The following is a 27,932-nucleotide window of genomic DNA, read 5'->3' as shown; positions in this document are numbered from 1 at the left end:
TATGCGATAACCATGAATATGTCTCAACAGCTGAAACGGAAAGGCATCGATGGAGGTTGGTCTATCGTTATTTCTAAACATAATAATTGAATTTCAGACAACGAAAAACCCATTGAACAGTTTCTCCTGTCCAAACGGTCCCGCACAAACGACCCCACAGGGTTAGCCATTGGCACATTGGCACCAGCCGCCAAGGCACTCAACAGAGAAGATGCATTTGTGCTCAGAATTAAGCCACTTCATCTTGAGATGCCAACTGCGCACTTTGACCACGATGACTTGAATGAGCGGCTCGACAAGTACAGTAGTAACAATACGGGGCGGAACGACTTCAGAGGGAATGACTTCAGAGGGAATGACTTCCGAAGTAGCAGGAACACTGGCATCTATGGTGCTAATCATTACGAGAGGAACAGTTTTGGTGGTAACCACTACGGTAGTGGTAGCAATCACTATAGTGGAAGCAGCAGTAGCAGCAGTAGTAGTCGCAACAAAAAACCGGATATGATATTGGATGGATATGGAAATCGGCCGATTTATCTTCTGCAGAACTTGTCGGTTTTTGACGATGAGAGTGAATTCAGGAAATATTTCAATTTACTAGATCTCAAAAGTGATGAAACGTCGAAATGTGCAGCAGAGGTAATTTTGAGTGTTTCTGCCGTATAGCCGTATTGTTGAAATGTATTGCACGGCGTTGTAGAATTAGAGAAAACGAGTCAAATGTGTTCTAAAAAGCAGCATGAAAATCTAGAAAATCTGTATGAAATTTTGCTAGACTTTGAAATTCTCAGATTTTCATTTATAGCTCTTCTGGGTTTACTTTTCGAAATTCCCCAGATTTTCTGTAACAATGAGAACTGAATTATTATCAATTTTTGTACATCGTTTCAAGTTTGTACAAGTTTCCAGTTGTATTGAAAATGTACAAGTTCAGAGAAGTTCGGTATTTATGAATTTTACGGTCCCACAAGGGTATAACGGACTTATGAGAAAACTGTGGTGCACTGAGAAAATTACGGTACCTTTAAAAATTTACGATCCCTCGAAAAATAGTGGTCTCACGAAAAGAATTTCGGTTCGATGAGAAATTTTTAGTCCCATGAAAAAATTGGTCTCATTAAAAAATTCCGGCCCATTTCTAATTTTACGCTCTTTCAAAAAAAAAGCGGAAAATAGGCTAAAAACTTACGGTTATGGGGTTCTTTTGATTATCTCCCAAATTTAAAAATTTCTTAGCACTAGCAGCTCTAAATAGCTCTAAATTTTAGGATTACGTCGAAATCATTAAAATTTTTGATTTCTAAATTTTCAGATTTGCATAGAGTATCTCATTTCCATTCACTCTAACCTAAACATTTCCAGGCAAGACGACGTCTCCGTATGACAAATGTGCACCATCTGATCTGCCCACAAGAGAAAATGTTCCTAACCACTGCGTGCGACTATTTCGGTGCTGATTATGATGATTTGATAGACTATATCGAGTCTGTTGGAGAGAGCGTTAGTTTACGAAAGCTCTCACAACGAAACCCCTTGTTTTTCTAGCGAGATAAGCAAATAATCGTCGATCACAGCTACTACAAACTGTTTATGCACACTTTGAAAATGTTCTACTATACTGACAAGGGCTGGCGGTTTCATCTCGAATTCGACGAGTTCTTCTGCGGACATTTGCGGAAACATCGAGAGCCCATCATTGAGCAAATGACTACAAATTATAATAATGGTAGGTAAGAAAACAATATTGATATTAGTTTGGTGTTGTTTTCAGCTAGAAAAGCTGCTCAAGAACATCGAGAAATGATGGCGGCCAGAAGGACAGCCTTGGAAATCGCTATTGCGGACATTCCAGAAATTGAAGAAATCTCATAGAACTTTTTTTTAAAACTCTTTGCAGATAATTTTTACATGCGTTTTGACAACGAATCTCTCTGAAAATGCCTATGTCACATGCAAAATACATTTTATAAATTTTTAAAATAAAAAAAATTCCAAAATAAAAAAAAATTCATTTTCAGTCACAGTTGTCAGAAGAGATACAAAAAAAATCAGCGAGAAATTTCAGTGTGATAAGAAAAGAGAGATGAAAAAGAAGAGATAACAAGTAACTTATTATGATAGGAAAAATTGAATCAGCAAGAGAGTGGCTCGGGTTGTTCGTCATTGAAATCCTCGGAATAATTTCCATGCTGGTACTGGATGAGCATGGTTCGCTCGAATTCGGCTTCCGGGAGATGCTCGAACGGTATGAAGCCAGCGATGACGTGAGCAATTTTGAAGCTGAGATTTTGTTGGAAGTATTTATACATCTCGATGTAGTTTTCAGCATGATGATGCTTAGACTGAAAAGCAGTTTTATGAAAATTGAAAAATGCGCAAAAAGTCCAAAACACCTTGTCCGAAATCGTACCCCAGAGGAATTCGAGATTAGTAGAGATACCGTGAATGCTCTAACCTAAGATAACCTTAAATAAACGAGCAATTTGAGCTTAATTATCTCTGTTTCTATGAGAGATATCAAACATTTTCAGATGATAAAATATTCATCATGATATTACTAACATTTTATCAGTTGACGGATTTCTGATAACTCTCACAGGAACCGGGATAATTGATCTTGCCTAGGGTGACCTTCTATGAGATTAATTACGGTAAAATGGAAGTATCTAAAGTTTTACTCGGTTTTTTTCGATTTCAGTGAAAAATATAAAAAATAGTCAATTGATGAAAATTTTATCATAGTATGGACAAGATTTTTAGCTGGAAATGCACGTATAGGGTTGGCTTCTAAGATAGTGTTTCAAGTATAACGTTAAGCAAAAAAGGATGCGTTGATTTTTCATTTTGCCTGACCTCAGAGCCCTCTGAAGCGAGAATTCTGACAAGGGGTTTTGGACCGTTCTCATCAAAAACTCACAGTCTTCCAGTACTCCAACTTAGCTTCTATATAAACCTTGGCCTTCTCCAATTCTTCCTCTTTTGTCAATTCCAGCGAATTTTGAACGCGATGGAAATAATCAATATCATTGGACAGTTCTGCCATTTGCTGGGTGTAATGGTTGTTTGCTAGAAATCTTATTTTTCATCTCCTCATAATAAAACCAAAATTCTTACCAATAACCTCCAGGTTTAGATTTTTGAGGATATATTCCTCCAGGACTTGCTGGTTGTCTTTATAAATTTCATAGATGCGATGAGCTTCAGTTCCAGGTTCGGTGACTTCCGACGTCTTCAAAATTCGGAACAATATCTTCAGCTCCACATCGTTCAGTGGCAAATTTTCCAACTGTTCGGTCTCTTTCGCTGGCTCTTCTAGCTTGTTTTCCAAAGCACCTTCAAGACCTGGGGGCGGGCTGATCTTGATTCGGCTTTCGATCACTTCTACCGCCTTGGCTGCTAGTTGCAATTGTCGGAGTCGATTCAACTCAATCAACGCCTGTTCACGTCGTCTATCGCCTTCTTCCTCAGCCTTCCTAGCTTGCTTCTTCATTCGTTTGATAGCTCCTTTTGACAAGTTATGATGTTTCTTCCACTCCGGAACTGGCACTTGGGATTGAGCCATTTCCGTCGCCGACTGGATTAGCTTCGATTCCAAGGTCATCAAGTTCAATCTAGTAGCATCGTCCATCGCATCAGCTCCATCTGCCACTTTCATCGCATCTACATTATCCAACGCCTCTCTAACTTGTATGCGTGCCAAGTTGATGTTCTTTGAAAGCATAACATTGCACGATGCTCCAGTGACAGAATCATCTTCCACCAAGATCTCGTCCATATCTAGTGAGGCTTGGTTATCGTTGCTAGAGCTTTGCACATTTTTGGTTTCTTCGTCCTCCTTGGATTCGTCTTCGGTGCTCTCACCTTCGGCATTATCTTCTGGTGCCTCCAGGACCTCGTAGATGATTGGCACTCCATTATCGTATCCAACGATGGCGTTTGATAGAATTGCCGATAGTGAGACTGGCACAGCATCACCCGGGTCTGATCCAGAATCAACTGTGAGATTTCTCCTGAAAAACGAATTCATAATTAAATTGTATTGGCCTAACTTCTGAACATCAGAGTTTTCAAAAGTTTCCCAAATTCAACCTCAGGCTGCGGCCAGCCGGATTCTCTCTTCCACCGCTCAAATTTTTTTAGTCTGAAAGTTTTTTAAATATCATGAATTGGACAAATTTTATTGAATAACGTTAAAACTAAAAAATGAAAGACGTTCTTAGGCTTTGATAGTTTTAAAAAATCATGTTTCGTTTGAAATTCTTATCTAGAACTCCTTCAAAAACCCAACTCACGTTGATGCCAACTCCAGAGTCATCGGTTTCCCATGCCTGCTTCCCTTCGATTGAATAATCTTCTCTTTTTTAGTAGTTTCTGAATACAAAATCCTCTTTTCAAACAAGCCAGCTTTTCTAGCTTTCAGCAGAACGCAAATCATCGATCGAGTATCTTTATCCACGTTTCCAAAAGTTTTCCATCCGTCTATAACTGTCTCCAGGTACTGAACTTGTTGCTTGATTTCTTCATTACATACTTCTAAAAGTTTTGAAAATTTGATCGATTCTGAAAAGTTCGCCCACCTTCTAAGACATCATCTTCTAGGTTTCTCACTGATTCGACCAAATCTGATGGCGCTTCGAATATTAATGTGCGCATTTCTGTAAGAAAGGTATTTGAGATTAAGCCGCAAAAAGATCTTTAAAATTGGAATTTCGAACGGTGCACAAGTAGATATCGAAAGACACAAGACGCAGCGTGTTGAAGAAAAAAAAATAAGTGGAAGAGAGAAAAGAGTCACAACACACACACACATGCGGCTTTTCCAACACGGGGAAGGGAGCTCGTTTCATATAAGGGGGGGGGGGGGCCCACGGGCGGCGGTGGTGGCGCCACATCAGAGATAACATACGAATATAGGAGAGATGGGGAGACGTGCGCTTCTACTTGCAAGTGAGTGTGGAGAAGAGCTTCTTGAGCTCCTCCAAAGCAACACGGGCTTATTCCGAATGTGTTTTTGAGATGAAGAAGGCAAAAAAGACGTTTCGCTTCGTACGAAGAGGTGCCATGTGTGTGCGAGCGTCTGGAGCGGCTCCGTTTTCGTAATGAGAAATCGGGAGACAAGAAACTGGATATAAAACAAACCAAGGAAAATTAATCAAGTTTGAAAGAAGGCGAAGGTCCAAGTGAGCTGGTTTTAAGGAAATAAACTGAAATCGGAAGTTTTCTGAGGGGCACGTTAGGTGGGGTCGAATTGGGTCAAGCAGACGGATATGAAATTCCAGAGAAAAAGTCTGATGTTCTCATCAAAGGCGGAAACAGACAGTATGAAACCGATGATGTGAGAAAGAAAGAATCCGGACGGGAGGACAAAGAGTCTAGTCGTCGTTTCTTTAGTTAACTACCTGCATAATGAGGCTATTCAAAAGATGGTCATGTGGTATAACGAACTTCTCTTTTTCTCGAATTCGATCAGAAATCAGTTTTTCCTGATTATTCCAGTTTTGTGACTAAAAGTTAAGATGTACTTTGAAAATATCTATTCGGAGTTTCTCAGTTCTGAATGATCAATTAAAGGGGAGAGGGGGTGAAAAAAGAATTTCTCGAAATGTTGTTCATTACGCCTACAAGGAGCTAAACTTCTGAACCCAACGCTGGAGGTGCCACGCGACTAAAAACTGAGCTACGGTAGCGCAAGTTAATGCGGCTGAACAATCGGACATATGAAATCGGCAAGATAGCAATGCGCTGTACACCGTCACGTCGAAACGCTTACAGTAATCCCTTAAAAAAACTTTCAGAAAAATCGAATAATTATAAACTAACTAGGGAACTATCTGAAGAAAAATCTCAAAGTTACACTTTATGACCTATATCATTAGAAAGCCCATAAAATTTTGATTCGGAATGTGTTTTCTGTTTTTGTGAAACGGCGGGGAGCTTCGAGAAAATGAGGTCACAAGAAAATTTAGTGCTAGTTAAACCTGTTGATTTTTCATTAAAAATAGACGTGACGACTTTCAATGCAGAATCAACAGGGTAAACTAGCACTACATTTTCTTGTGACTTAATTTTCTCGAAGCTCCTCGCCGTTTCGCAAAAATAGAAAGCATATTCCGAATCAGAATTTTATGGGCTTTTTAATGATATAGGTCATGAAGTGTAACTTGGAGACGACTCCAGATAGTTCCTTAGTAAGTCACTCGCTCTGTCCTCTATTATACACCAAAAGTAATTCAAGGTCTCTACTTGTGGCTAGATTACATTTTTTTACTCGAGCAAATTAGTAGACATATCCACACACATAGTCTGCCTACTCGCATTTCTAGAGACAATAAGCATGTGAGTAAAAGTGAAAACTAAGTCTTAACGCTATATACGGCTAAAATATAGGTTGGAAGGAAAACCACCAAGAAAATAAGACGAATCAAAAGAAAATTGACCCTCATCAAGATCCAAATAAAATAAGGTCATCTGTCCTTTGCGAGCTGGTGTCGTAAGGATTGTTTTTTTTCGGTTCAGTCTATTTTCAAAACAAGAGACAATTTGGCAGATGGTTGGAAGAAAAATTGTAGAGTAGCATATGTGCGCGGTGTTCGAATTCTATTTTGAAAGAAAAAAACGACGAAAGACAATCCGTCAAACTAACTACCGCTTAGTGGGTCTTTGCCTTCTTTGAAAAAAAAGAAAAAAAAATACGTAAAAGGTCATTTTGAGATCGATCGGTGACGACGAGGTAAAAGTAAAATGAAGATGAAGATGAGACAAACTTTATGAACATTTTTTATACAAAAGTATTATTAGGTGTTTGTATTTTGAGGATACTGGCAAACAGGGAATGAAAAGAACAAACTGGGATGTGGAGAAAAATACACTTTACAATTGAAGACCCATGGAAAGCGGAGAAAAAAGCTTTTACAGTAACACGAATGAGCATGAGAGGAGGAGACAGCGGTATTCCCGAACGTTATGGTTGTGGTTTTTGGATTGTGATGATGGAGGCAAGAAGAGTGAATCGTGGAGATGACTCTGTAAAAGTGGTGCTTGTTTCGAAAATTTGATTCATAGAAGCTCAGAACACTGGAATTGCATAATTCCGGAATCTCGGGATCTCGGAATCTCGGATAATTTGGCCTCCGAGGTTTATAACCTCTAAGGATTTGACTCTCGAACTCGTAGAATTTCAGAATCTCGGAAGATAAAGATCTTTGAGTCTCCGAACATCCCGACTATTCGAGGTTTCATGATTTTAAGGCTTTAAGCCTGGATGCCTGCAATCCTGGATGCCTGCAAGCCTGGATGCCTGCAAGCCTGCAAACCTGCAAGCCTTCAAGCATTGAAGCATTCAAGCATTCAAGCATTCAAGCCTTAAAGCAGTCAAGCTTGGATGCCAGTTAGCCTAGCCTGCTAGAATGCTAGCCTGCTAGTCTACTAGCCTGCAATCCTGCAAACCTTCAAACCTGCAAACCTGCAAGCCTGCTAGCTTCCAAACTTGCTAACCTGCTAGCCTGCTATTCTACAAGTCTGCTAGCCTGCTAGCTAGCCTGATAACCTTGACTGTTAGCCTGTTAGCTTTCAAGCGTTGGGATCTCTGTGCCTTCGAGCCTTCAAGCCATCAAGCCTTCAAGCCAGCAAGCTTTCAAGTCCTTCGAGTCTTCGGTTTTTCAAGTTTGCGATTTTCAGGTTATTTTTTTAACAACTGAATAAAGAAAAACACTCAACAAGTCAATGTCTTCGACGGAGTCTGTTGTTGCGAAACAGATCTCCATCCTGATCGTCATTATCAGACGCTTCAGCCTCCTCATCCGTTCCGATACCCGACGAATCAGTGTCGCTGGCATGTCCGAAAACAAAGCCGCCTTGATCCATTTGAATTTGTTCCATTGGTACCCAATGTTCGGGATGAATGAGCTCATTGGGCGGTGGTGGGTCTAAAGTTTTTTCTCTAGGCTGTTGATGATAACTCTCAAAAATTACCAAACAGAAAGTTGTGCATGGGTCCTTCTCGTGCGTTCAGTGCATTAAGGTGTCCTCGAATCTCTCCATACAGTACAGGATCGTTCTCCATGAATGGTGGAATCGGATTATAGTTGACGAAGCCACCTGGGAAAACTGGTGGCTCAGGTCGAACTGGCAACCTGCGAAGCATCTCTATGTGTTCCATGTTTTGCCCGAATTCTTGCTCGGGAATCGAAGGCACTTCATCTACCTCCATTGGTTGTTCTCCATCGTCACCTCCCATCTCTTGTTGATTCTCCCCCTGGTTATCTCCAGACATTAGTTTTGCCTGAAATGGAGCGCACTGGGTTAGAAAAGAAAGAATTAGCAATTAGAAGGTATCACGAAAGTGTGCCTTAAAGCATTGTGTTAGAAGAAATTTTAAAAAATAGATAATTTTGAAAAATAAGATTTTTGCATTGCTTTAAAAAAACACTACTATCGGGATGAGGGAAGACAAGAACACGAAAAGGAATTTAAAAAAATAATTTAATCAAAAAGGGATCAAAACTATACTAGTCATAAAAAGGCATTTGAAAACCAAGGGGGAGGGGATCTGAATAAAAAATTGTTGGGCAAAAAAAAGAAAGCATTGCATTTAGAAGGAAATGAGAAAAAAGAGGAGAAATTTCCCAATTTGTCAATGTCAGTGTGTGCGCGCTCTAGCGAGAAGAAGATGAAGTGGAGCCGGTGATGTGTGCGAAGTGGAAATAAGCGTCGTCCGTTGATGTTGCCATGGATCGCTTCGCCGGTGGCTCTTCTTCCAATGAGTGAGACAATCTTCTCTTGGTAGCAGTTGACTGAGTTCTGAAAATTAGGGATTTTGATTTTTTGCTCGAGACTTGAATAGTGGAAAGTGGATATACTCTGTGAATTCAGGTGAAGAAGCCGTATTGGGAGAAGACGAAGTAGCTTGAGTGTTCTCGGATGACGATGGTGCGTTGGTGTGCCTGTAAAATTTATGGCTCTTTGATACATTGTTTCATCGCTTGCTGTTGATCTAAGGTTCGCCTCTTCAAACAGTTCAAATCTTCCATTTGCTCTGACAGAAGCCCACTCTTTACGTCTAATTTGGGCTCAATTATCTCGGTTCCTTCAAGAGACATAACGGTTTAAACTGATTAATTATTTATCATATTATCCTTAACATTTTGCCCGTTGACAAAATTGTGATACCTCTCATAAGAACCGAGATATCTGAGCTCAGGTACACTTTAACCTCAAACTACTCCAGCTAAGCAGTTTCCATGGTGTCATGGTTTCAATTGAGCACATTTCCTTCTTTTGGAAGGCTCAAAAGGGCTCATTGTGCCGCCACAACGTCTCTGGCCAGGTTCATGAAACCATTTTCAAGGATAATAATAAGCCTTTCTCCTTTTGAGAATAGATTATCCATTAGCAGCTTTCCCATAAGTCGACCTTCCGGAAATAGCGACCACGGAAACCATCTGTCAACTCCTGACAGATGAAAAATCGATAATGTTAGAGAAGTATGGACAGAGAGTATCTTCCACACATCTTCGAGTTAGGATTTTTCTGCCAAGTACATTGCTATAGAGCTTCTTTTCCTGATTCGGCTGCACCAAACAACTTACTGATTCGGCTGCGCCATGCTCGGTGTCGATTCCGCTTCTTCCACCTCCATGCTGCTTGACGATGTGTTGAGATTCGCCTGAGTGTTGTGAGTCTGTGTCGACGACGATGTTGATGCCGACGGAGTCTCACACAGGTCCAAGGGATAGATGAAGTCCAAATCGATGTCGCTGCTGTCCGAGCTGGAGGAAGAATCCGAGTCGTTTCTAAAAAGAAAACTTGGTCTTCTAGATTCTAGTTCTTAAATTTTTTACCGCCGACGCATACGACGTTCCGCCGCTTGTCTGGCGAGTTGCTGCTCGAACGATTGTCTCATTCCGTTAGCACGAATTCGAGTGAACTCTCGACTAACTTGCTCGATGCGTCGAGTGAGATCGTCGCGTCGTAAAGCTCCAGTTCTTCCTGAAAATTATAAAAAATTAGGGGCGACTAGTAAGGAAGCTAGCTGCTTCTCGGAGCTTTGATCTTCACCGTTACTTCGACTCACTTGACAGAATTTGAAGCATTTCCGTGAGCTCCTCGTGGGCTTGAGCAATAGCAGCCGCGTCGAGGTCCATTGTACTGAAAATCAATGGCAAAACTAAAGTGAAACAGATGGAGAAATATTTCCAGCAAAAAAATCGGGAGAATTGATAAAAAAGCCACGTAGAATACAAAAAATGTGCGAAAAGCAAAACCAATAGTTTCTGCCACACCAAATGCGCCAACAGCAGAATGAAGGGGGTCAGTCACCGTTTTTGCGCCCTTCAGACGCAGGATAGGAGAGAGGTGTTGTGCTGAAGAGACGGCAGAGAAAAGCGATGGAAAAGAGAAGAATTGGGGATAACGTAATACGAAAACTGGATCGGATCGGGTTCGAACTTTTAGAAGGACAATTTATAAAAGATGGAAATAGTGGAAAACGATTATAAATTGAAAAAAAAACCTAGAAAAATTCGCGCGGGAATTGAGAGGAATGCTGTGTTATTTGATTTGCAGTCCGTTGGTGCGATTTAGGAGATCATAATCTGAAATGACCTCTAAAAATGACTAGTTTTATTTTTTCATAATTTTTCTCCAGGTGATTCATGAAAATTGTAGTGAAAAGTCTGAAAATTGTCTTTGAAGATAAAAAACGAAATTGTGGTTCTCTTCCTGAACGTTCGATTCATCTGTATAACTCCAAAATCCATCAGAAAATTATCGTTTTTAAGCCAGAAATAAGGACGAAATATTCATGAATGCTCTGTCAACCAATAATTGACATGAAAAAAAACACACGAAAAAAAACTATTAGATCATATTAAGAAAATAGTCTTCATGGAACAAGTTCAACATCAGCTCCTCCAACTCGTCGAAATCGCTGCTCACAGTACTTTGGTAGTTTAGACACGCACAAATCGACGCGGTTTTCAGATTAATTTTTTCCAGCAAAAAGATGTACATGTACGAGAATTGCATGAAATTCGGAGGTTTTATCTGAAAATTAGATTTTTGAATTACCGTAGAACCGTGGAAGAGTACTTAACTTTTAACTTTGAGCCAATATGTCTCAGTACCTGTCGAAGGTGTCAAAAATCTTCCGACTGACAAATCGTTCATCATAACATCACAAACCTTCTATCAGTTGACACATTTTTGATTTATTTCACAGAAACCGAGAAAAATTGGCTTGAAATCAAAATTTAAGGTTCTTCCTCTCACAAGTATTACAATAAATTTTGTGGTTTACTGTAAGCAAAATCTCCAAAGAATGGTTTTTTCAAAGTAGTTTTGAGTCAAAGAGATTTTAGAAAAAGTTCAAAATGATTTTGAGCAGAATACCTACTTTCAAAAAGTAATCCCTCCGCTTGGTACAAAACGCGATTGCCAATCGCATGCAAATCAATTCATCCATCTTGTTCGAATCCTCATATGCTGAAACCAACTCCACCAGCTTTGAAATATGGTTACTTCTAAAGTCCAGCTCTTCTTAAAACTTTTGAAATCATGGTCCAATATGACTTGTGAGATCTTACGCTGCTCCTTGAGATCAAAATCTCTGTACGTGATAGCGGCTTTTCGTATCTGGCCAATTTGTTTTTTGTTCAATGGCTCACCGGCTGCTTTGATTGCGCTTCGAACGTCTCGTTCCACTTGTTCTTCCTTTTTTCTCTTTTCTTTCAGATTGATTTCATCTAGTGGTGGACATCCACTATTTTTTCTGAAAACCATAAATAAAATCTTAGTTTTTCCTAGATAAAAACCTGGCAAAACTTCTCCACTTGTTGGTTTTTGGCCAAATATCTTGCACGAGATCCTTTGAGATTGTTTCGAAAGAGTCTCCAATCGGTACCCGTAACGCTGACAAGAATTTGCGAGTTTCTGCTTCTGCAATTTTTCGAACTGTCACCGCTTCTGTCTCTTTCAAAACGGTATTTGCCCTAGCGATAAAATCTTCTAGAGCAGCATCATCCGTATCTGCAGGCTCCCCCGATTCCAACCGAGCTCTAATCTGTTGCTCTTCCGTCGAGATATCCGTCGCCAGTTTTTGCAAATTTGATTTTAATGCATTTGACTCTGGACTCATATAGTGATTTCCCAGCGGCATAATATCAGTAGCAGTCGTAGTCTCAAGATTTTTCCTGAAAAACAACCAAATCCTTGTTTATGGAGGATAAAGTCAATACGTGTTAGCAGTGCAGAGTGGCTCAATAAACAAGTGCTCATTATCGAATGGATTTCTGAAAATGGAAAACCAGGGTGATGCGTGTTGTGTTTTTCAGCGGCGACAACAACTCACTTGGCCTTCTTTTTCGGCTCGTCTGAAGTTTCAGTGGGAGAAGGTGTTGGAGAAGGTGGAGCTAAATTTTGAAGTTAAAAATTTCGATCTACTTTCTGAGAACTACCTTTTTCAGCTATTGTCGCTACGTCACCACCTTCAAATGCCTGATCAACGGCTTTTGCAATCTGGTCCATTTTCTCATCCTCATCAAACTTTTCCGAGGTTAATAGCCGTTTGGGTAAATGCGGAGTTTTAAAGACTGCATTGTCGGGATTCTTAGATTGCTCACCAGAGTCTGCGGTCTGGGTTACTGTGGCCGAGCCTTCTGATTGTGGCTCAGATGACTTGGTCGCAGTTGTCGCTTCTTGAGTAATAGCTTGTGCTTCTGCAGTCTTGGTTACGGTAGCCATGATTTCTGATTCTGGTTTTGTCGGTTTATTAGCTGGTTTCACAGTAACCACATCAGGTTCTTCGGTGTCAGGCGCTGTAGGTTTTGAATCCAAACTTTCTTCTTTATTTTGAACACTATCATTCTGAGACAGATCTGACTTTGAGCTCGAACTAATGGGAATTTCAATATCTTGGTGTGAACTGGCAAATTGTGATTTCGGAGATGTTGTCTCACTGAAAAAAAGGTCTGCAATGTTTAACTATAATATTTGCCAGTACCTCTTTTTGTCAATTTTTTGTATTTCAGTCTCTGTTAGCTCCTTGGGAGGGTTTCTACTAACGTTGTTATTATCGCTGAAAATTTATTTTTTATTTAAAAGTTTCAGACACACAGTACCGGTCAATAAGATACTTAAACGCGTATTTTTCAGTTGATTTCCAGCAGTTTTGATCATTTTCAAGAAACTGGAGCTCGGCTGTGTTGTTTCCAACACTTTAAAAACTATGGCGGGTGTAAAACATATCTAGATTGAATAATTTGCATTCCAAGAATTTTTGTTATTCATAGTTTTTTGCTTTTTGCCGATTTCTAAAAGACATCTGTTTTTTCACATTTTCAGTACGATAATCTAGCCAGAAAATGTCTCACAGAAATCTGCAAGTAACTAAAAGGTTAGTGATTTCAAAAAAAATTTTGGATGCAATCTTTCAATCTAGGTCCGTTTCAGACTCTCCAAAATTTTCTGTTCATCTTATTCACCAGTACTGTAACTTTGCTACCTTTGGTTCGCAGATTTCCCTTTCTTCTTCCCCGACTTTTTCTTCGACCCTTTTTTGGCATTCTTCGTTACATCTCTGAAACACTATACTCATTTCCCGGATTTCCCATTGCTCAAATAAACGTACTTTGTTTTCTCCTCCGGTATCAATTTTCTAGTGATCAACTCGTAATTCTTTGCGCCCTTCAGGAAATTGTTCTGTTCAAAAAGTTGGATCTCCTGTTTGCTACAATTTTTCAAGAGATCATATAGATGTCTGATGTTTTCCTCTGTCAAATTGACGTGTTTCCATCCAGAAATCATCTGAATTTGGATATAGCCTAATTTTCCAGGAAAAAACCCACTTGCTCATGCTCCGCTGTAATTTTCGCTATCTCGGATACAACGAAATCTGCAAAAGGCATAAAATACGAAAAGGTCAATAAAGTATAGAAAGTCAATGAAGTATAGAAAAATGTATTTTCAGTTGCTGTTTGGCCATTCAAAGAGTCTGGAGCTCGGCAGTCAATGTTTTGATAACTTTGTGAATTCCGGAGGGTGTAAAACATACTTAGCCCAATAACTTTGCATTCACAGAATTTTCCGAGAATTCCTTATTTTCAGTTAATTGTCGATTTTTAAAAAACACCGATTTTAGCCAGCTTATGAGCTGCAACGTAAGAAAAACCCGCATTTGTCAGAAATCAGCAGTTAGCTGAAAAACTAGGAATTTTCTCAGGAATTTCAAACTTTTTCTTCAATTTAGAGCTGTTTAACACGCCAATCTTTTCGAAATGATCGGAAACTTGAAACTCGAGCTGTAGACTTTCAAAAACAGCCAAAGTGGCCAAAATGCGACTGCATAATGATTTTTTTTTCAAATATCTTATTGACTAGTACTGTACATTAAAAAAAAACAACTCACTTTTCATACAGGATATTACCGGTTCGGTCATAATACTCTGAAAATAAAACGAAAATAAGAAAATGATGTTGAAAAACTAGTAATAGATGCGAAAAGGGTTATTGGTTATGTGTACACGTGAAAAAGGGAGAGAAATAGAAGAACCCAACGCATACATAGAGATACGACACGTCAACTAATTTATGAGGGCTGTTTCGGTGTCTAAGGTCCGTTGGTCATGATGAAAAATGAAGGTGATAAAGGTTTTATTAGTATCTTCATTTTGATAACGCCTATAAAATTTGGATTTAGGCGCGAAAACTACAAAAAACGAAAATTTCAAGCAAAAATATGGTTTTGAAAAAAATGAGGAAAAGTAAAAAAAATGGGCGTATGCACACAACAAGTAATCGTTCCTTATTTTCCATATTCACGAAGACGACAAGAGAAATCAATAGAGTGTGGCCATGCCAAAAAAAAAGAGACATGCAGTGGGCACAAAAAAATGGAGAAGAGAGAAAAGAAGAAGACGATTGACTGGGGCGTGGTGCGCGGCTCATTTCCGGTTTATGTTCCTTTAAACGCGCACATCCTCTCCATATAAAGAAAGAGCTTTGAGGCGTGAAATGCTACTTTTACAAATGTAGTATACTAATTTGAAAAGAACTGTGACTATTTACTTTTTAAAAAAGTACAAAAAAAGTTTCGATGATAAGCAACAGCCTAGAATAGATAGCATGACAAACGATAAGGGTCAAACGACAAAAGAAGTGAAAAAGTACACGAGGAGGGAAAAGGAACACTACCCTTTATAGTAGGTCATTTAGCAGTCGTCCCGAATGGATTCCTATGATAACCATCACAAGAACTGTTCCTTTAGACCTTAGAAGGACATATCGTCACAGGAGGCACCCGTTTTCCTCAATTTTCCTTTGATGGGTTGGAATAGATAATGAGAGGGAAATATATAGGAAATATGATTGGCTAGAGAGAGAGAGGGTAGATGGAATTCGAAATGATGCAAAAAACGGTTGGAGGTGTAAAATTTTTAGAATTACGATGGAATTTACTGTATAAACTGTTTAAAAAGCTCTAACAACGAGACGATGTGTGATATTGTACATTTTGAATGGTTTACAGCGGTTTACATCACAACTTAAGTTGTAAAGTTTAAACTTTGAAAATCGAAATTTGCTAATGTAATGTTTTAAGATGCCACACACAGCAAGAGTGTTCGCGAGAAGATGTGAGATTCGGAAAAATTTGTAGCGTTTTCAAAATTGAATTCTCACATGAATACTTATTTACAGTGAAACTTAGAAAAAGAAAGAATTGAAAAGGTTACTGTAATTGTTTGAATTGTTAACAACAACATTTGGTTGGATTGTTGTTTATTGGTAATTTTGGGTCTTTCTGATTAATCATGGATTTTTTTCCATACTTTGAAAATCAGGCGCTGGGTTTTACAAATTTGAAAAGCTTCTAAATTTTTATATATTTTTCAAAAATTATTTGCTAGTCCGTTATTTGTAAGCTTTTAAATTTTTGAAGAGTCAGGGGAAACCATACATGCCACGGACGGGCCTGGGCCAGGTCAGAAGGGAAAACTCTCCGGCCCTGTCTACCCGGGTCAGATTCTGAAATTTCAAAAATCTTTTTTTTTTATTTTAGAAAAAATTCCATTTTTTCATCAAACTTTGAAAAATTTCTAAGTTTTGATATTTTGGTAAGGGCGGATTATACCAGAAACTTTTTGAGGTGAATTTCAATAAAATTTTTCAAAATTTCAAAAAGTCAGCTATTCCGGAGAATATTTTTTCAATTTTTAGTAGGGAAGAACATTACTGGAAATTTGGGCCAGGCTGAGAGAATATTGAAAAAATCCAAACATGCGGATTCCCAAAATTCAAGCAAAAAGGAAATTAGAAATTTCCCAATTACCTTTTGACATGCTTTAATCAACGCTTTTTGTTCGTATTGTTCAAATCTTTAATACTGAAAAACTTATGATTCAGACTTTTCAGAATCTAACAGATATGGAATCAAATTCTTGGAAAACAAGTCCATAGAAACGATTCCAATAGGTCACTGCAAAAAAAATACAAAAAAAAACATCTTCCTGGTTATTTACCATAAATTTTTATATGTATCTCATTATCTTTCCATTTTATCCAATATTCAAAAACTATTAACATTTACATAATTTCAGAGTTTCCCTCCAACTCTCAATGATCACATCTTCCCTCACTCCCCCAGTTGTTTTTCATAGTGAAGCACTTTCTCATCCTGACTCACATCGCTCTTCACAACTCTAAGAATCGTATTTTGTTCTGTTAGATCAAAGCGTTAGATTTTCCGGAAATTGGATTCATGGGAAAACACATATCATAGTTTTCGGAGATTTCAAAACTCTTTTCCAAAAACTTTGGAATTCAATTTCCTATTTGGTTGTCAGGTGGGGAGTAATCACTCAAAATCGAGAAGGTTTGTAGTATGGAAAAACGTATTTTGTCAGTTTCTAGGTGAAGTAAGTCAGAATGAAATCACTATTTTAATTTCGTAATTCTCAACGTAAGACCGAATTTTGTTATTTAAGAATAGTGTCGAGTCAAATTCTCTATATTTTTTGAGACATGATGGAAATATTCGTTCTCATTCTCTGAATAATTATTTTAGAACTACTTTTTATGCCCTTTCAAAAAATTAAGTATTTGATGATGTTCCCTAAAATAGCTTCTACTTTTTTTAAACTACTAATATATTATTCATATAATAAAATGTTATAAGAATCTTAAAATTCGGCTCTCATCGCTTATTTTCCTTTTTATAGAAAATCCTGACCTTCAAATTTAAGGTTGATAAATGGCATGTATTGAAAAAAAAAAGAGGAAAAATGAATGAAGAAGGAAAGTAGAAAAAATAATACGGATACTTACCGAAAAATATCATACTTGTGAAAAAGATGGCCGTCCCGCGGGCCGGGCCGGGCCGGAAAAAATTACACATGGCCGGCCCGCTTTTTGAAAATTTTGAAATTTTAGAGCGAATCATCATTTTTCAAGATGATTTTTCTTCTTAGTGAATGAAAATCCACACTAGAGGCCGATACTGTCGACAAAAACTGTTTTGAAGTCGTAATTAGAAAAAAAGTTTCATCCTTGGCTTAATGAAGTTTGATTTTTTTTTGCTAAAAATTCATTTAAATTGATTTTTTCGGATGATTGTATGCATTTGGATTAATATTTGTGCCATTATAAATATTTTGGCACATTCGAAAAATAAAATTTTCGAAAAGTTGTCCTAGGCGGGCCGAGCGGGCCGAGCCGGGCCGAAAGTTTTGAGGCAAGCGGGCCGGCCCGGCCCGCCCCGGCCCGGCCATCCACATGTATGAAAAATATAGTTAAAGACCAAAACTACCGTAGTTGCAAGTGGGCCGGCCCGGGCAGATGGTGGGCCGGCTCATAACTTTTCCCTAGAACGAGATATTCAGACGGTTTTGGTACCAAATGATAGATCTCGACAGGGTGCATCACGCCTATATCATTCAGTCCTGATTCCATTCCGGTAACATGCCGCACCCTGGGCTCGAATGACAATGACAATTTTCGACTAACTTGACAAAAAGCAAATTTTTTGTCATTCAAACACATTTTTCGACATAATATCGGACCGGAATTAGGCTATAATGATATAGGTGCAATGGGCCCTGTCGAGATCTATTATTTGGAACCAAAACCGTCTGAATATCTTTTTTTTGAGACAAGTTATCAGCCGGCCCGCCACCTGACCGGGCCGACTCGCTTGCAACTATGAAAATTACTATCAAAGACTAAAATTATTGTTAGTGACTAAAATTTTCTTGAAGGGCCCAAATAACAGACGAGAGCCAAAGGTTCAGATTTTTAAAATTTAAAATTTTGGCTATTGTGTCTCTTGAGTTCCATAACCCTTTAAAAGCTTTTTTCAACCAACTTTTCCTCCAAAGAACGTTTTGGACCCTTTCTCTTTTTTTTTCTCTTCAGAAAAGTTGTTTTTCTTTACTTTCATTGTGTCCTTTGCAGGTATTTCTCATCAAGATTCCTTCCTTTAAGTGTGTATATTTTCCGTTTCCTATTTTGACTTTGAGCATTCCTTTTTTGTTGTTGATAACATCTGTCACTGTATCCTTTTTGGTAGGTTTGTTTTTTGTTAAATAAATACTAGTAAAACACAAAAATGGTGGAATTTTGACTGTGGTTCTTATCAAAACTCTTTCAACACACATTCCTAAAAAACAAGCTTAAGTGTATATTTTCACACTTTGTGATGAGGTGTTCACCGTTGCATTACGTTTAGCTTTCACTCCGTTTCCTCTATCTCATAATTCATACCTTCAGATGGGGACATATTGTGGGATTTTGAGCTGGTGCCTAGGTAACCAGCGGACAACACCCAACAGCCACACCCACCTGCCTGCCCCGTTGTCTCCTCGACTTTTGATGACGGGAATCTCGTCTCATTTCGAAATCTATGCATAGACGAGAGGTGGACGTATCAGTAGTCGTACGCAATGCCTGCTGGTTGTGCTCCCCGTTTTCCTAGAGCTTGTTTAGTGTGTGGATTGTTGTTATGGGAGACCTGGGAAGCGACTACTGATAATGCTTTTCCTAGCAGGGGGAGTTGCTATTTCTATGCGCACTTTGATTGCTCTTCTTGGTACCAAGCCGTGGCTTGAATGCTCTTTGTTTAGACAGTTGATATTCTTAAATTTCGATTTGAGAAGCTTCTTAAGGAGTTTGAATCCTAGGTGAAACATGGGAAGTACCACTAAGGTGGTCGTACCGATTCCTTGCACGCTTTTCAGCTCCAAACTGTCTCTAGACCTATTTTCTTTACTTTCCAAGTCCTCCGTATTTTGTAGTTTTGTCAAAACCAAAAGATTTACCAAAAAATTGTTTCCTTTTGTATTTGTACTGAATTTTTTCTACAATTCCACATATTAGATTCTCAGAATACCTTATTTTCTCTAATAGGAGCCCACCCAAACAAATCAACTTTGAGCTCAGTTATCTCGATTCCTGTAAATAATATCAAAAATTTGTCAATCACTAAACTGTTGTTCATAATATTACCAATATTTTCTTAGTTGACAAATTTTTGGTAGCTTTCACACAAATCGATATAATCGAGCTTAAAACTGACGGATTGGGAGGGCTCCTATGAAAGAAACTAAGGCTAGTTTCATTGACGTCAAATCTTACAAATTTTCATGTAAATTAATTCTATCACCATATTCTCTAAATGTTTCATACTAATACAGCTCAATAGGTTCTGTTCAGCTCATTGTCCCCAATGAGTCAATCCTACAAAAAGTCCATTCTATAATCCGTCTGAAATTTTTATAGTGCTCCAAGAAATTATCTGGTTTCTATCGTACCTGGTACTACAAAACTAATCCTTTGACTGTGTTTGTACCGAAAATTAATTCTATTCGTGTTTTTCATTTTTTCTCCGTCTTCTCTGAATTGGCTCCGCCCCTCCAGACTCTATAATTCCAGATCACACGCTTTCAACCACTGATTTCGTATTTTGACCAAAAGCACATAGATTTCATAACTTTCTAGTCAGTAGCTCTCTCACGGTAGTCAAGCATTAACAAATCATATTATCACCAGCTCGTGAGTTTTCATAACTTTTTTCCTCTCATGTCAGAAATTTTTCTTATTCTTTCACCTCCTCAAGCCACCCAACAACAGCAGATGTTTTGAATGGAGAGAATGGTCATGAGCTTTTTTCTCTCTTAAGCAAATCAGTAGGTCGGAAAACTCAATAAATGAGTGCGTGCCGGCGGCGGCGGAGCGTCTTCTAGAGGTGTCAGGAGCCTTGAATGCATTCCCGGCATTTGTGTTTGGTTGTGTCAAGAAGTTCCCACGAATTTGTGACGGCAATGGCGTGAAGACGAGGAAAAGAGAAGAAGAGCAGAGGAAAGGGAGGGCACATACTTGAGCAGTAAGATGGCCAATTAGCATTTCTCAGGCAATCTAGTCCCTACTTGCTCAATATCGCGTTTTTCGGTTTTCCCCTGCTCCTGTTGTTTTCTTGTCTTCGTTTTGTCGCCGCCGCTCCTTTTCACTTCTTTTTCTTCTTCTTTTTTCTTTTGAGAATGCCTCCTCTTGCCCCTCTTTTTCCCATTCACACCCACATCTTCCCCGTTGTTCATCTCATTTTTTATATCATCCGGTTTTTTTCCTCTTTCTTCCATTCAACCTTTTTTTCAGACTCCAGTTCCATCTGCCAAGATGGTGAAAGGCTGCGGGAACAAATGTATCAAGTACTTCTTCTGGCTCATCAACCTTCTCTTTTTCGTAAGTTATCAGATTCATAACCAGTTAATCAATACTAAACCAGGTCCTCGGAGCTGTCATCGTTGGTCTCTCCATTTGGATGCTCGTTGATAAAAACTCACTAACTACGGTAGCGAGTACGGTGAAAGTTGACTTGTCACAAGTCCTGAACCAGGTCAACATTCAACAGGTACAATTTGAGTTCTGAAATCCAAATTGTTCTCATTCCTCTTAGATCAATACTTTCCTCTACGTGGCTCTCGTCATCGGAGGAGCTCTTCTGATTCTCGGATTCTTCGGTTGTTGTGGAAGTTGCTGTGAGAGCGTTTGCGCCATTTCCATCTACTTCATCCTGGTTCTCATCCTTTTCGTTATCGAAGTCGTCGCCATCGTTCTCTACTTTGTCAAGAAAACTGAAGTAAAAATTTGTAGATTGTCTACAGTAACCCAAAACTATTATTTTGTTTCATTTCTAGCTTCAACAAGGCCTCACAACCATCTGGCGAGACGAGCTCGTTTCCAAGTACAACAACAACCAACAAATCCATCAAGCTTTGGACCAACTTCAGTCAAGTGTGAGTTTTGTTGATTCTGAGAAACAAAAATTCCCTAGAATATTAATTAACCTCCCAGGATAGAATAATAAATATTATTATTTCAGCTGCAATGCTGTGGAGCCTCGGGTTGTAGCGACTACATGGTCTACGGCGCTTTCCCAACCTCGTGCCAATGTGCCACACTTTCACAGGTGAATGTTTGAAAAAGCTAGGAGGACGAAAACCCGAAGGAAAAAAACAAACACTGACTCGTAAACAAACCTAATTTACAGCAAGGATGCGCCACACTCTTCTGGAATGCGTTTCAAACCAACCTCATCTATGTCGCCTTCGTCGGAATCATTGTCTTGTTTGTTGAGGCTCTTGCTATGATCTTCTCATGTATCATTATCAACGCTGTTAAGGCAAAACGCAACGAAGCATAAGAATAACTTCTGATTTTTTTTCCTTTTGTATATTTTGACATCATTATATTTGTATTATAATGAACCGGGAAGTAGAAAACATAGAAAACAAACCAAGATACAAAAATCCCAAAGATTCTGATTTTTCTATTAACCGGATTTGTTGTAATACTTGTATCTTATTTTTTGATTCTTTGAAGTCCGATTACCCTTTATACCGTATAAAACTATCAGAATGTCATCCAAATTGAGCGGAAATAACTTCAAATCCATGTATCTCGGTTATTTTGTAAGGTATTGAAATTTTGTCAACTGATAAAATATTTGCCATATCATGACGAAAATTTTGTCAGTTGACAGATGTTTTATACTTCCTATAGAAGTTCAGATATTTCCGCTCAAATAACAAGTGTAGGGTGACTTTCGATTAGAGTGCTATGGTAACCTTCTACTGTTTTTCCCTTTGTTGTCTCTGACCCAATTTTTTAAATACTAAATTTCGCTTTTTTTTTCACGTCCTTAAATGGGCTATTCTTATCAATTAATTCTTTCTGAAAAGTTTTGACTTTCAACATGTCCCTTTAAACCTTTTCGTTTGTATTAATTGTGTCCTGTAGGTCGTGAAACTAAGTTTCGTCTCTTATGTCTTCAAATGTGCTGTTTCTACAAGCCATAGAACCCAACCTGAACATTGCAACTCTATTTTAAAACGTTTCAAACACATTAAATTTTCATTATGTCCCTTTACACCCTACTAATCTGTTTATAATAATCTCATTCTTGATTTCTAAGCTTCTCATGTTTTCCTGAAACTATTTCTCACACATTTTTAAAAGTCCCTCTGTCCTTCATAACCGTTTATCTTTTTTTTGCATCTTAAAACTCCCAAACTCCCCAATATAATATTTATTTCCAAAAAAAAATTTTCCCAAAAAAATTCAATAATTCTGAAATTTAGATTCACATATTCATCACATGCGATTGTATAATTTGTTTTGCCAAAAATATGAGAAGAAATAAAATGGTTGTCCAAAGAGATCCCAAGATTATTATAGTTTCTAACGAGAAGGTGAGAGATTGATAGAATATAGAGAAGTTATAAGCGAGTGATTCATTGAATCTTGCAATCACTCTCGTCGACGACCTCCTCCTTGTTGCTCTTCTCTCCATGACGACGCATTTTGAGCGAGAGATGTTTGGTACGTCTTAAAAATCCAGTTTGAACTTTCGAATTCCCCCTAAACCCCACCTAATGAGACTTGAGCTGCGCGAGAGTTGTTTTGGCTGCTCATCCGACAACTTCCGCTCGACTTGTTCTTTGTCACGACGTGGTGATTTCATCTAAAAAACCAAAAACGTCATATACGTGAGAACCAAGGCAGTTTTCGGGCTTTGTACTTTCTGCGCATGCTGTCAGGGATTTTTACATACTCTCAATGAAAGGTTTCGCTTCAGATCGCCAAGATGAAGCGGCACGGCGAGCACGGGGTGAGATACCTGCTTGTCGAGCTGTGGCTGCTCGCATGGCGACGACTGAGCACCGCCGTTCGTTGAGCCGGCTTTATTTTCGTCCTGAAAGAGGCATTGATTTTGAATAGAAAGATAGAGTAGAGGTGAAAAGGTGGTGTTAGTGAAACACTTGGTGAATAGAAAGGGATTAGACAGGTGATATCATATTTAGGCTTCTTGAATGTTACGAAATTTTGATTTAGTGAAAAAAAATCATAAACACAAGGAAGTCCTAACAATGGAAACAATTTTGCCATGTGTTCCTTCAAAATAGTACCGGTCAATAAAATATACAAAAAAACGTGTTTTCAGTTAATCTTCGGTCATTATGGCCATTTTCAGGAGTCTGGAGCTCATTTGTCAAATTTCCGATCTCTTTGAAAACTCTAGAGGATGCAAAACAGGCCTAGATTGAAAACTTTGCACTCACAGGGGTTTTTGAAAATTACTAGTTTCTCAGCTATTTGGGGAATTCTGTAAGACACCTGTTTTTCACGTTTTCAGTACAAAACGAGTGTGTCTTTTAGAATTCCCTAAATATCTGAAAAACTAGACATTTTCAATCTAGGTGTGTTTCGCACTGTCCAAAATTTTCAAAGTGATCGCAAACTTGGCCGCCGAGCCCCATAATCTGAAAGTGGTTAAATTTTCTTGACTCATACATTATATTCACATTGAACGTTTTCAAATATTCAACTGTTTTCCTATAAAGGGCTCATATCTCCTACCTCTAGATAAGTTCTACGACTCTCCCTCTTGGAGCTCGATTTGGCTCGAACAGTAGCCGATCTTCTGATAGTGGGACTATTCTTAGTCTCTTCATCCTCAGCGACATCGTCCAATCCACCGCCTCCAGCCTAAACAACCCTCCAATATTTTCTATACAGCGCTCTCTCGCTCACTTTGCATCGTGGGAATCCGGACAACTCGAGCAGGGTACGGAATATCTCAGTAATCCGGATATTATCCTTTGCCGACACCTCAACGTATCGCACGTCGGATGACAAGCGGCTTGTGAAGGCCTTCGCAGTGTCCTCGAAGATCTGAATGCTGTTGGGGGAGCTTGTATGGGAGGGCGACACTCACCTTTTTGTTCTCCACGTCGCACTTGTTGCCAACTACCACTATTGGCAGCTCGTTGAGATCGGAGCGACGCGTGCAAATCTCTTGCCACAAATCCGACATCTGAAATTGCTCACGCATTAGCTTGATTTGGTCTATTTCCGTGGTGGCGGATCGGAAATCCGGTGGATACTGTAACTAACCTCCTTGAAGCTTGTAACGTCATCCACAGAGAAGACAAGAAGAAACGCCGAAGCGGATGCGATCGAAAGACGTCGCATATCAGGAAAGTTGAAGTTGGTATCCAAAATGTCCAGTGGTAATGGGATACCCTGACAAAGTTTTTAGTCGAATGTCGTTTGGGGAAAGTATGGATTTCAATTACATGAGGCTTCCTAAGCAGTACTACTAATCTCAAACGGAAATAAAGAAAACAGAAAAACAAGTCAATAAGATACACAAAAAATTATTTTTCATTTTTTGGTCATTTCGACCATTTTCCGGAGTCTTTAGCTCAGCTGTCAAGTTTCCGATGACTTTGAAAACTTGGGAGGGTAGAAAACAGACCTAGATTCATACTTGTAACGGGCCGGGCCGGGCTTTTTCCGGAATTTCGGAGGCCCGGCCCGACGGGCCCGTCATTTCACTAGTTTCGAAATTTTCAAAAAACACATAAGGGGGGACCACTATGTGATTTTTTTCGACCAAAAAATTTTTTTTCGAGATTTTCGATCTTTTTTGATCAGACAGACAAACAATCCGAAATACGAAAAAAAAATGGAAAAAATTATATTGAGAGCTTAAAATTTGGCTCAAAAATACAGAATTTTTGACACCGGGCCCAGGCCTTGAAAATTTCCTCAGGCCCGGCCCGGAATTTCACAAGTATGCCTAGATTGAAAACTGTGCATTCACAGAATTTTTAAGAATTTCATAGTTTTCCAGCTAATTGTCGATTTCTGGGAGACGCCTGTTTTTTCACGTTTTCAGTAAATAAACAGGTTTCTCTCAGAAATTAGCGATGTCTGAAACTAGCGTTTTTTAAAAGTTCTGTAAATGCAAAATTTTTAATATAGTTTTGTTTCACAATCAGACTTTCCGCAACTTTTTTTACACCCTCGAAAACTTGAAGTCCGAGCTCCAGACTTCTGAAAATGGTCAAAATGACCGAAACCCATTGAAAAATGCGTTTTTGTGAATCTTATTGACCGTATAATAGTTTTTGAGACTTTTAGAATTGTTGTATGTCAAAATTTTAGGAACATTCTGTGTCGAAATTTGAGAGTTTTAGGATTACTATATGTCCCTAACTAGCCGATGTTCCGTTCTCTGTGTTCAAGCGAATCTTATTGACCGGTACTGTAGGCTCACCTGGATGCGGAATTCTCTGGAGTGCAAATCCTCAATCGTCTCCTTGTACTTGTTGGAGAAGTCGTTGTACAAATAGCGTCGAACAATATTGGTCTTGCCCACTTTGGCGGATCCCAGTACCACGAGACGGTACCGTTCCTCGCACATCTCGGTGGGGGTTTCAGATGTTCTCGGCTGTAAGCAGTCAAACATGGCCACGGAATACAAAGGATTAGTTTTCAGGGGGAATGAAATGGAGAGAATGAAAGTTTCAAGGATAGAAAGAAGAAGATGGGAGAAGGCTCTTATTTCATGGTCCGCGTACGTTCTCCATAGTGATTTGTCGATTTTATGAGAGGTTTCCAAGGAAACTGGGGCCCAATAGAATTGTCCGTTTTGCTTTTCTTATTTTTTGACAATATAGAATATATACAGCTATAGTAGAGCTCAATCAAAACTTGAGAAGAGTGAATGAGGCATGAAATATATTGTCATCAAGGTTGAATAGACTGAATGAACATTCAAAAGAGCGTTCCCCCTAGAGAGTTTCCACTTGTTAATTTAATCCGAAAGACCTTTCTCGTCAGCAGCACAGCCAATTTTTTTCAAAAAACTTTCAATTTCCGTTTAACCCAGAGTCACATTGTTGGAGAGACAATCAAAAAAGGTAGAGAGAATGGGATATCCGTTTTCCGAATCTACATCCTCAAAAAGTAAAGAGACAGGATGGCTTATCCCGGAGGTGTGTCTAGACCTGTGTGATCCGGGGTGCATTTTCAGGATTTCCAGGGGCGGTGGATGTATTTTCTCATTTTCTCACGCCGTTTGCATCCAAAACCTACTATTGTTGATGACGGCCCGTGTGAAGACGAGAAGAAATTTGAAGACATGATTCCAGAAGTGCCAGAGTATGAATTTAGAGGTATTTGAAAAGCTCCCGACACAATATAAGTGCTGCGTCACTTTTTTTGGAGAAGCCTTGAATGGAAACTTGTGACTTCTCCCCGGCTCGCCTTTCTTTTTTCCGGGAAGATACTAACTGATAGAGGGAGGGCGAATATGAGGATTGGATGGGAAGGGGGGAAATAAGTGAGGAAAAACACTCCTTTTTTCTCTCACACCGGAATTATATCTTTTTATCCTCGGTCGCTCTTTTATTTCTCAGGTTTCTTCTTTCTGGGATCCGTGGATCATGGAGAAAGGGGGAAAACGGGCCCGAGCAGTTAGTAGTTGACGGATTAGAACCATGGGAGGCTCTTTAATCTACATATTACATGGCTCTAACATGTACACACATACACAAACACATCCTCCATCTCATCATTTCTCATTTTCATCATGCCCAAATTTTTCGGATAAAACTGTTTGAATGAAAAGGAAACCTTTTGAAAGGCAAAAATATATTATAAAGAAAAAAACGAAGAACTTTCGGAGAGCAAAAAGCGAGTACAATGGGATGAGACGATGCGTAGGTGCCTTGTGTGCACTCTGGAAAATGATTCTTTTGCAGAAAAAAAAAGTTGGAGGTGGTGGGGAATAATAGGATAACCACTATAGCAAATAATGAGAGAGACATATGAGCTGCTGGTTATTTGATGAGATGTGTAGCCTGTTGGGTTTTAAGAGTTCTTTTGTTAACGAAGTGTGGTTTGGTCGTTCATGAGATTGGTTGTGTAAAAAAAAAGGAAGCCTTTCAAAAGTCATCTGGGAATAGGTGAGAGATCGATGGGTGTATTTTTTGGGATTAGAGGAAGAAAAGAGAGTATTCCTGGTTTCTGACTAATCATGTGGAATAGGTTAGAAATATATCAACTTTCACATGATTTTTTTAACAGTATTATCAAAAGATAGTTACGAGTCCTCTGCCCATCTTCAATTTAATATTCCATCAGTTATTTATTCAAATGAAACATATTCATTACTGCTCTGAAGTGAGCACGGTCTTACCACAACTTCGAATTAGTATTTTATCGGTTCGTGTGAGAGATATTGAGAAATGATCAACTGACGGAACATACATCATGATATCAAAAATATTTAGATGGTTGAACATATTTTGATACCTCTCACAGGAACTGAGATAAATTAAGTCAAAGCTGGAAGAATCTTCAGTATAGATCGCATAAAATTGGTTTTCTGTTGACAAGAAATACAAAATCAATAATAAAACTTCAAAGTCAGTCAATATAACGATAATCGACATTTTGATATCTTTCAAATATGTGCTACTTTTTATTTTCAAGTATGATAGGTAAATTTGAGCATCAACTGAATTATGAATCGTTACATTTATCACATTTCCGATTCATGAAATATACAAAAACGTATTTTTTGTTGATTTTCA

At 38.8% G+C, this 27,932-nt stretch overlaps 8 protein-coding genes across 8 annotated transcripts; 3 read left to right on the top strand and 5 right to left on the bottom strand.

The window, feature by feature from the left end:
* Nucleotides 1-12: 12 nt before the first annotated feature.
* On the top strand, nt 13-1,875 carry CBG02045 (the record flags this gene model as incomplete). Its single annotated transcript, XM_002643782.1, has 5 exons — nt 13-55; nt 98-642; nt 1,366-1,503; nt 1,549-1,729; nt 1,775-1,875. The coding sequence occupies 5 exons, from the start codon at nt 13-15 to the stop codon at nt 1,873-1,875; spliced, it is 1,008 nt and encodes a 335-aa protein (XP_002643828.1).
* A 260-nt stretch (nt 1,876-2,135) lies between these two features.
* On the bottom strand, nt 2,136-4,656 carry CBG02044 (the record flags this gene model as incomplete). The annotated part of the gene is made up of 5 exons (XM_002643781.1): nt 2,136-2,345; nt 2,921-3,069; nt 3,118-4,013; nt 4,296-4,536; nt 4,581-4,656. The coding sequence occupies 5 exons, from the start codon at nt 4,654-4,656 to the stop codon at nt 2,136-2,138; spliced, it is 1,572 nt and encodes a 523-aa protein (XP_002643827.1).
* A 3,066-nt stretch (nt 4,657-7,722) lies between these two features.
* Nucleotides 7,723-8,275, bottom strand: CBG27496 (the record flags this gene model as incomplete). The annotated part of the gene is made up of 2 exons (XM_045239044.1): nt 7,723-7,928; nt 7,975-8,275. 2 exons carry the CDS (start codon nt 8,273-8,275, stop codon nt 7,723-7,725), a joined length of 507 nt encoding a protein of 168 aa, XP_045098063.1.
* A 382-nt stretch (nt 8,276-8,657) lies between these two features.
* On the bottom strand, nt 8,658-10,145 carry CBG02042 (the record flags this gene model as incomplete). Its single annotated transcript, XM_002643780.1, has 5 exons — nt 8,658-8,802; nt 8,862-8,945; nt 9,591-9,794; nt 9,843-9,990; nt 10,076-10,145. The coding sequence occupies 5 exons, from the start codon at nt 10,143-10,145 to the stop codon at nt 8,658-8,660; spliced, it is 651 nt and encodes a 216-aa protein (XP_002643826.1).
* A 715-nt stretch (nt 10,146-10,860) lies between these two features.
* CBG02041 lies at nt 10,861-14,435 on the bottom strand (the record flags this gene model as incomplete). Its single annotated transcript, XM_045239043.1, has 12 exons — nt 10,861-11,046; nt 11,396-11,538; nt 11,586-11,770; nt 11,814-12,191; nt 12,237-12,290; nt 12,350-12,410; nt 12,456-12,955; nt 13,001-13,075; nt 13,502-13,576; nt 13,628-13,803; nt 13,845-13,891; nt 14,405-14,435. 12 exons carry the CDS (start codon nt 14,433-14,435, stop codon nt 10,861-10,863), a joined length of 1,911 nt encoding a protein of 636 aa, XP_045092016.1.
* Nucleotides 14,436-20,661: 6,226 nt separating this feature from the next.
* Cbr-tsp-5 lies at nt 20,662-21,688 on the top strand (the record flags this gene model as incomplete). The annotated part of the gene is made up of 6 exons (XM_002643778.1): nt 20,662-20,727; nt 20,771-20,896; nt 20,942-21,124; nt 21,183-21,281; nt 21,368-21,454; nt 21,536-21,688. The coding sequence occupies 6 exons, from the start codon at nt 20,662-20,664 to the stop codon at nt 21,686-21,688; spliced, it is 714 nt and encodes a 237-aa protein (XP_002643824.1).
* Nucleotides 21,689-22,778: 1,090 nt separating this feature from the next.
* On the bottom strand, nt 22,779-25,756 carry Cbr-ssr-2 (the record flags this gene model as incomplete). Its single annotated transcript, XM_002643777.1, has 8 exons — nt 22,779-22,872; nt 22,917-23,008; nt 23,099-23,239; nt 23,905-24,033; nt 24,079-24,219; nt 24,263-24,361; nt 24,442-24,570; nt 25,610-25,756. The coding sequence occupies 8 exons, from the start codon at nt 25,754-25,756 to the stop codon at nt 22,779-22,781; spliced, it is 972 nt and encodes a 323-aa protein (XP_002643823.1).
* A 508-nt stretch (nt 25,757-26,264) lies between these two features.
* CBG27495 lies at nt 26,265-26,850 on the top strand (the record flags this gene model as incomplete). Its single annotated transcript, XM_045239042.1, has 3 exons — nt 26,265-26,330; nt 26,378-26,496; nt 26,754-26,850. 3 exons carry the CDS (start codon nt 26,265-26,267, stop codon nt 26,848-26,850), a joined length of 282 nt encoding a protein of 93 aa, XP_045098062.1.
* Nucleotides 26,851-27,932: the final 1,082 nt, after the last annotated feature.

The sequence above is a fragment of the Caenorhabditis briggsae genome (assembly GCF_000004555.2).
Source record: "Caenorhabditis briggsae complete genome, chrX, whole genome shotgun sequence".
Classification (NCBI taxonomy): domain Eukaryota; kingdom Metazoa; phylum Nematoda; class Chromadorea; order Rhabditida; family Rhabditidae; genus Caenorhabditis; species Caenorhabditis briggsae.
This window is presented reverse-complemented; position numbering and strand designations above follow the sequence as displayed.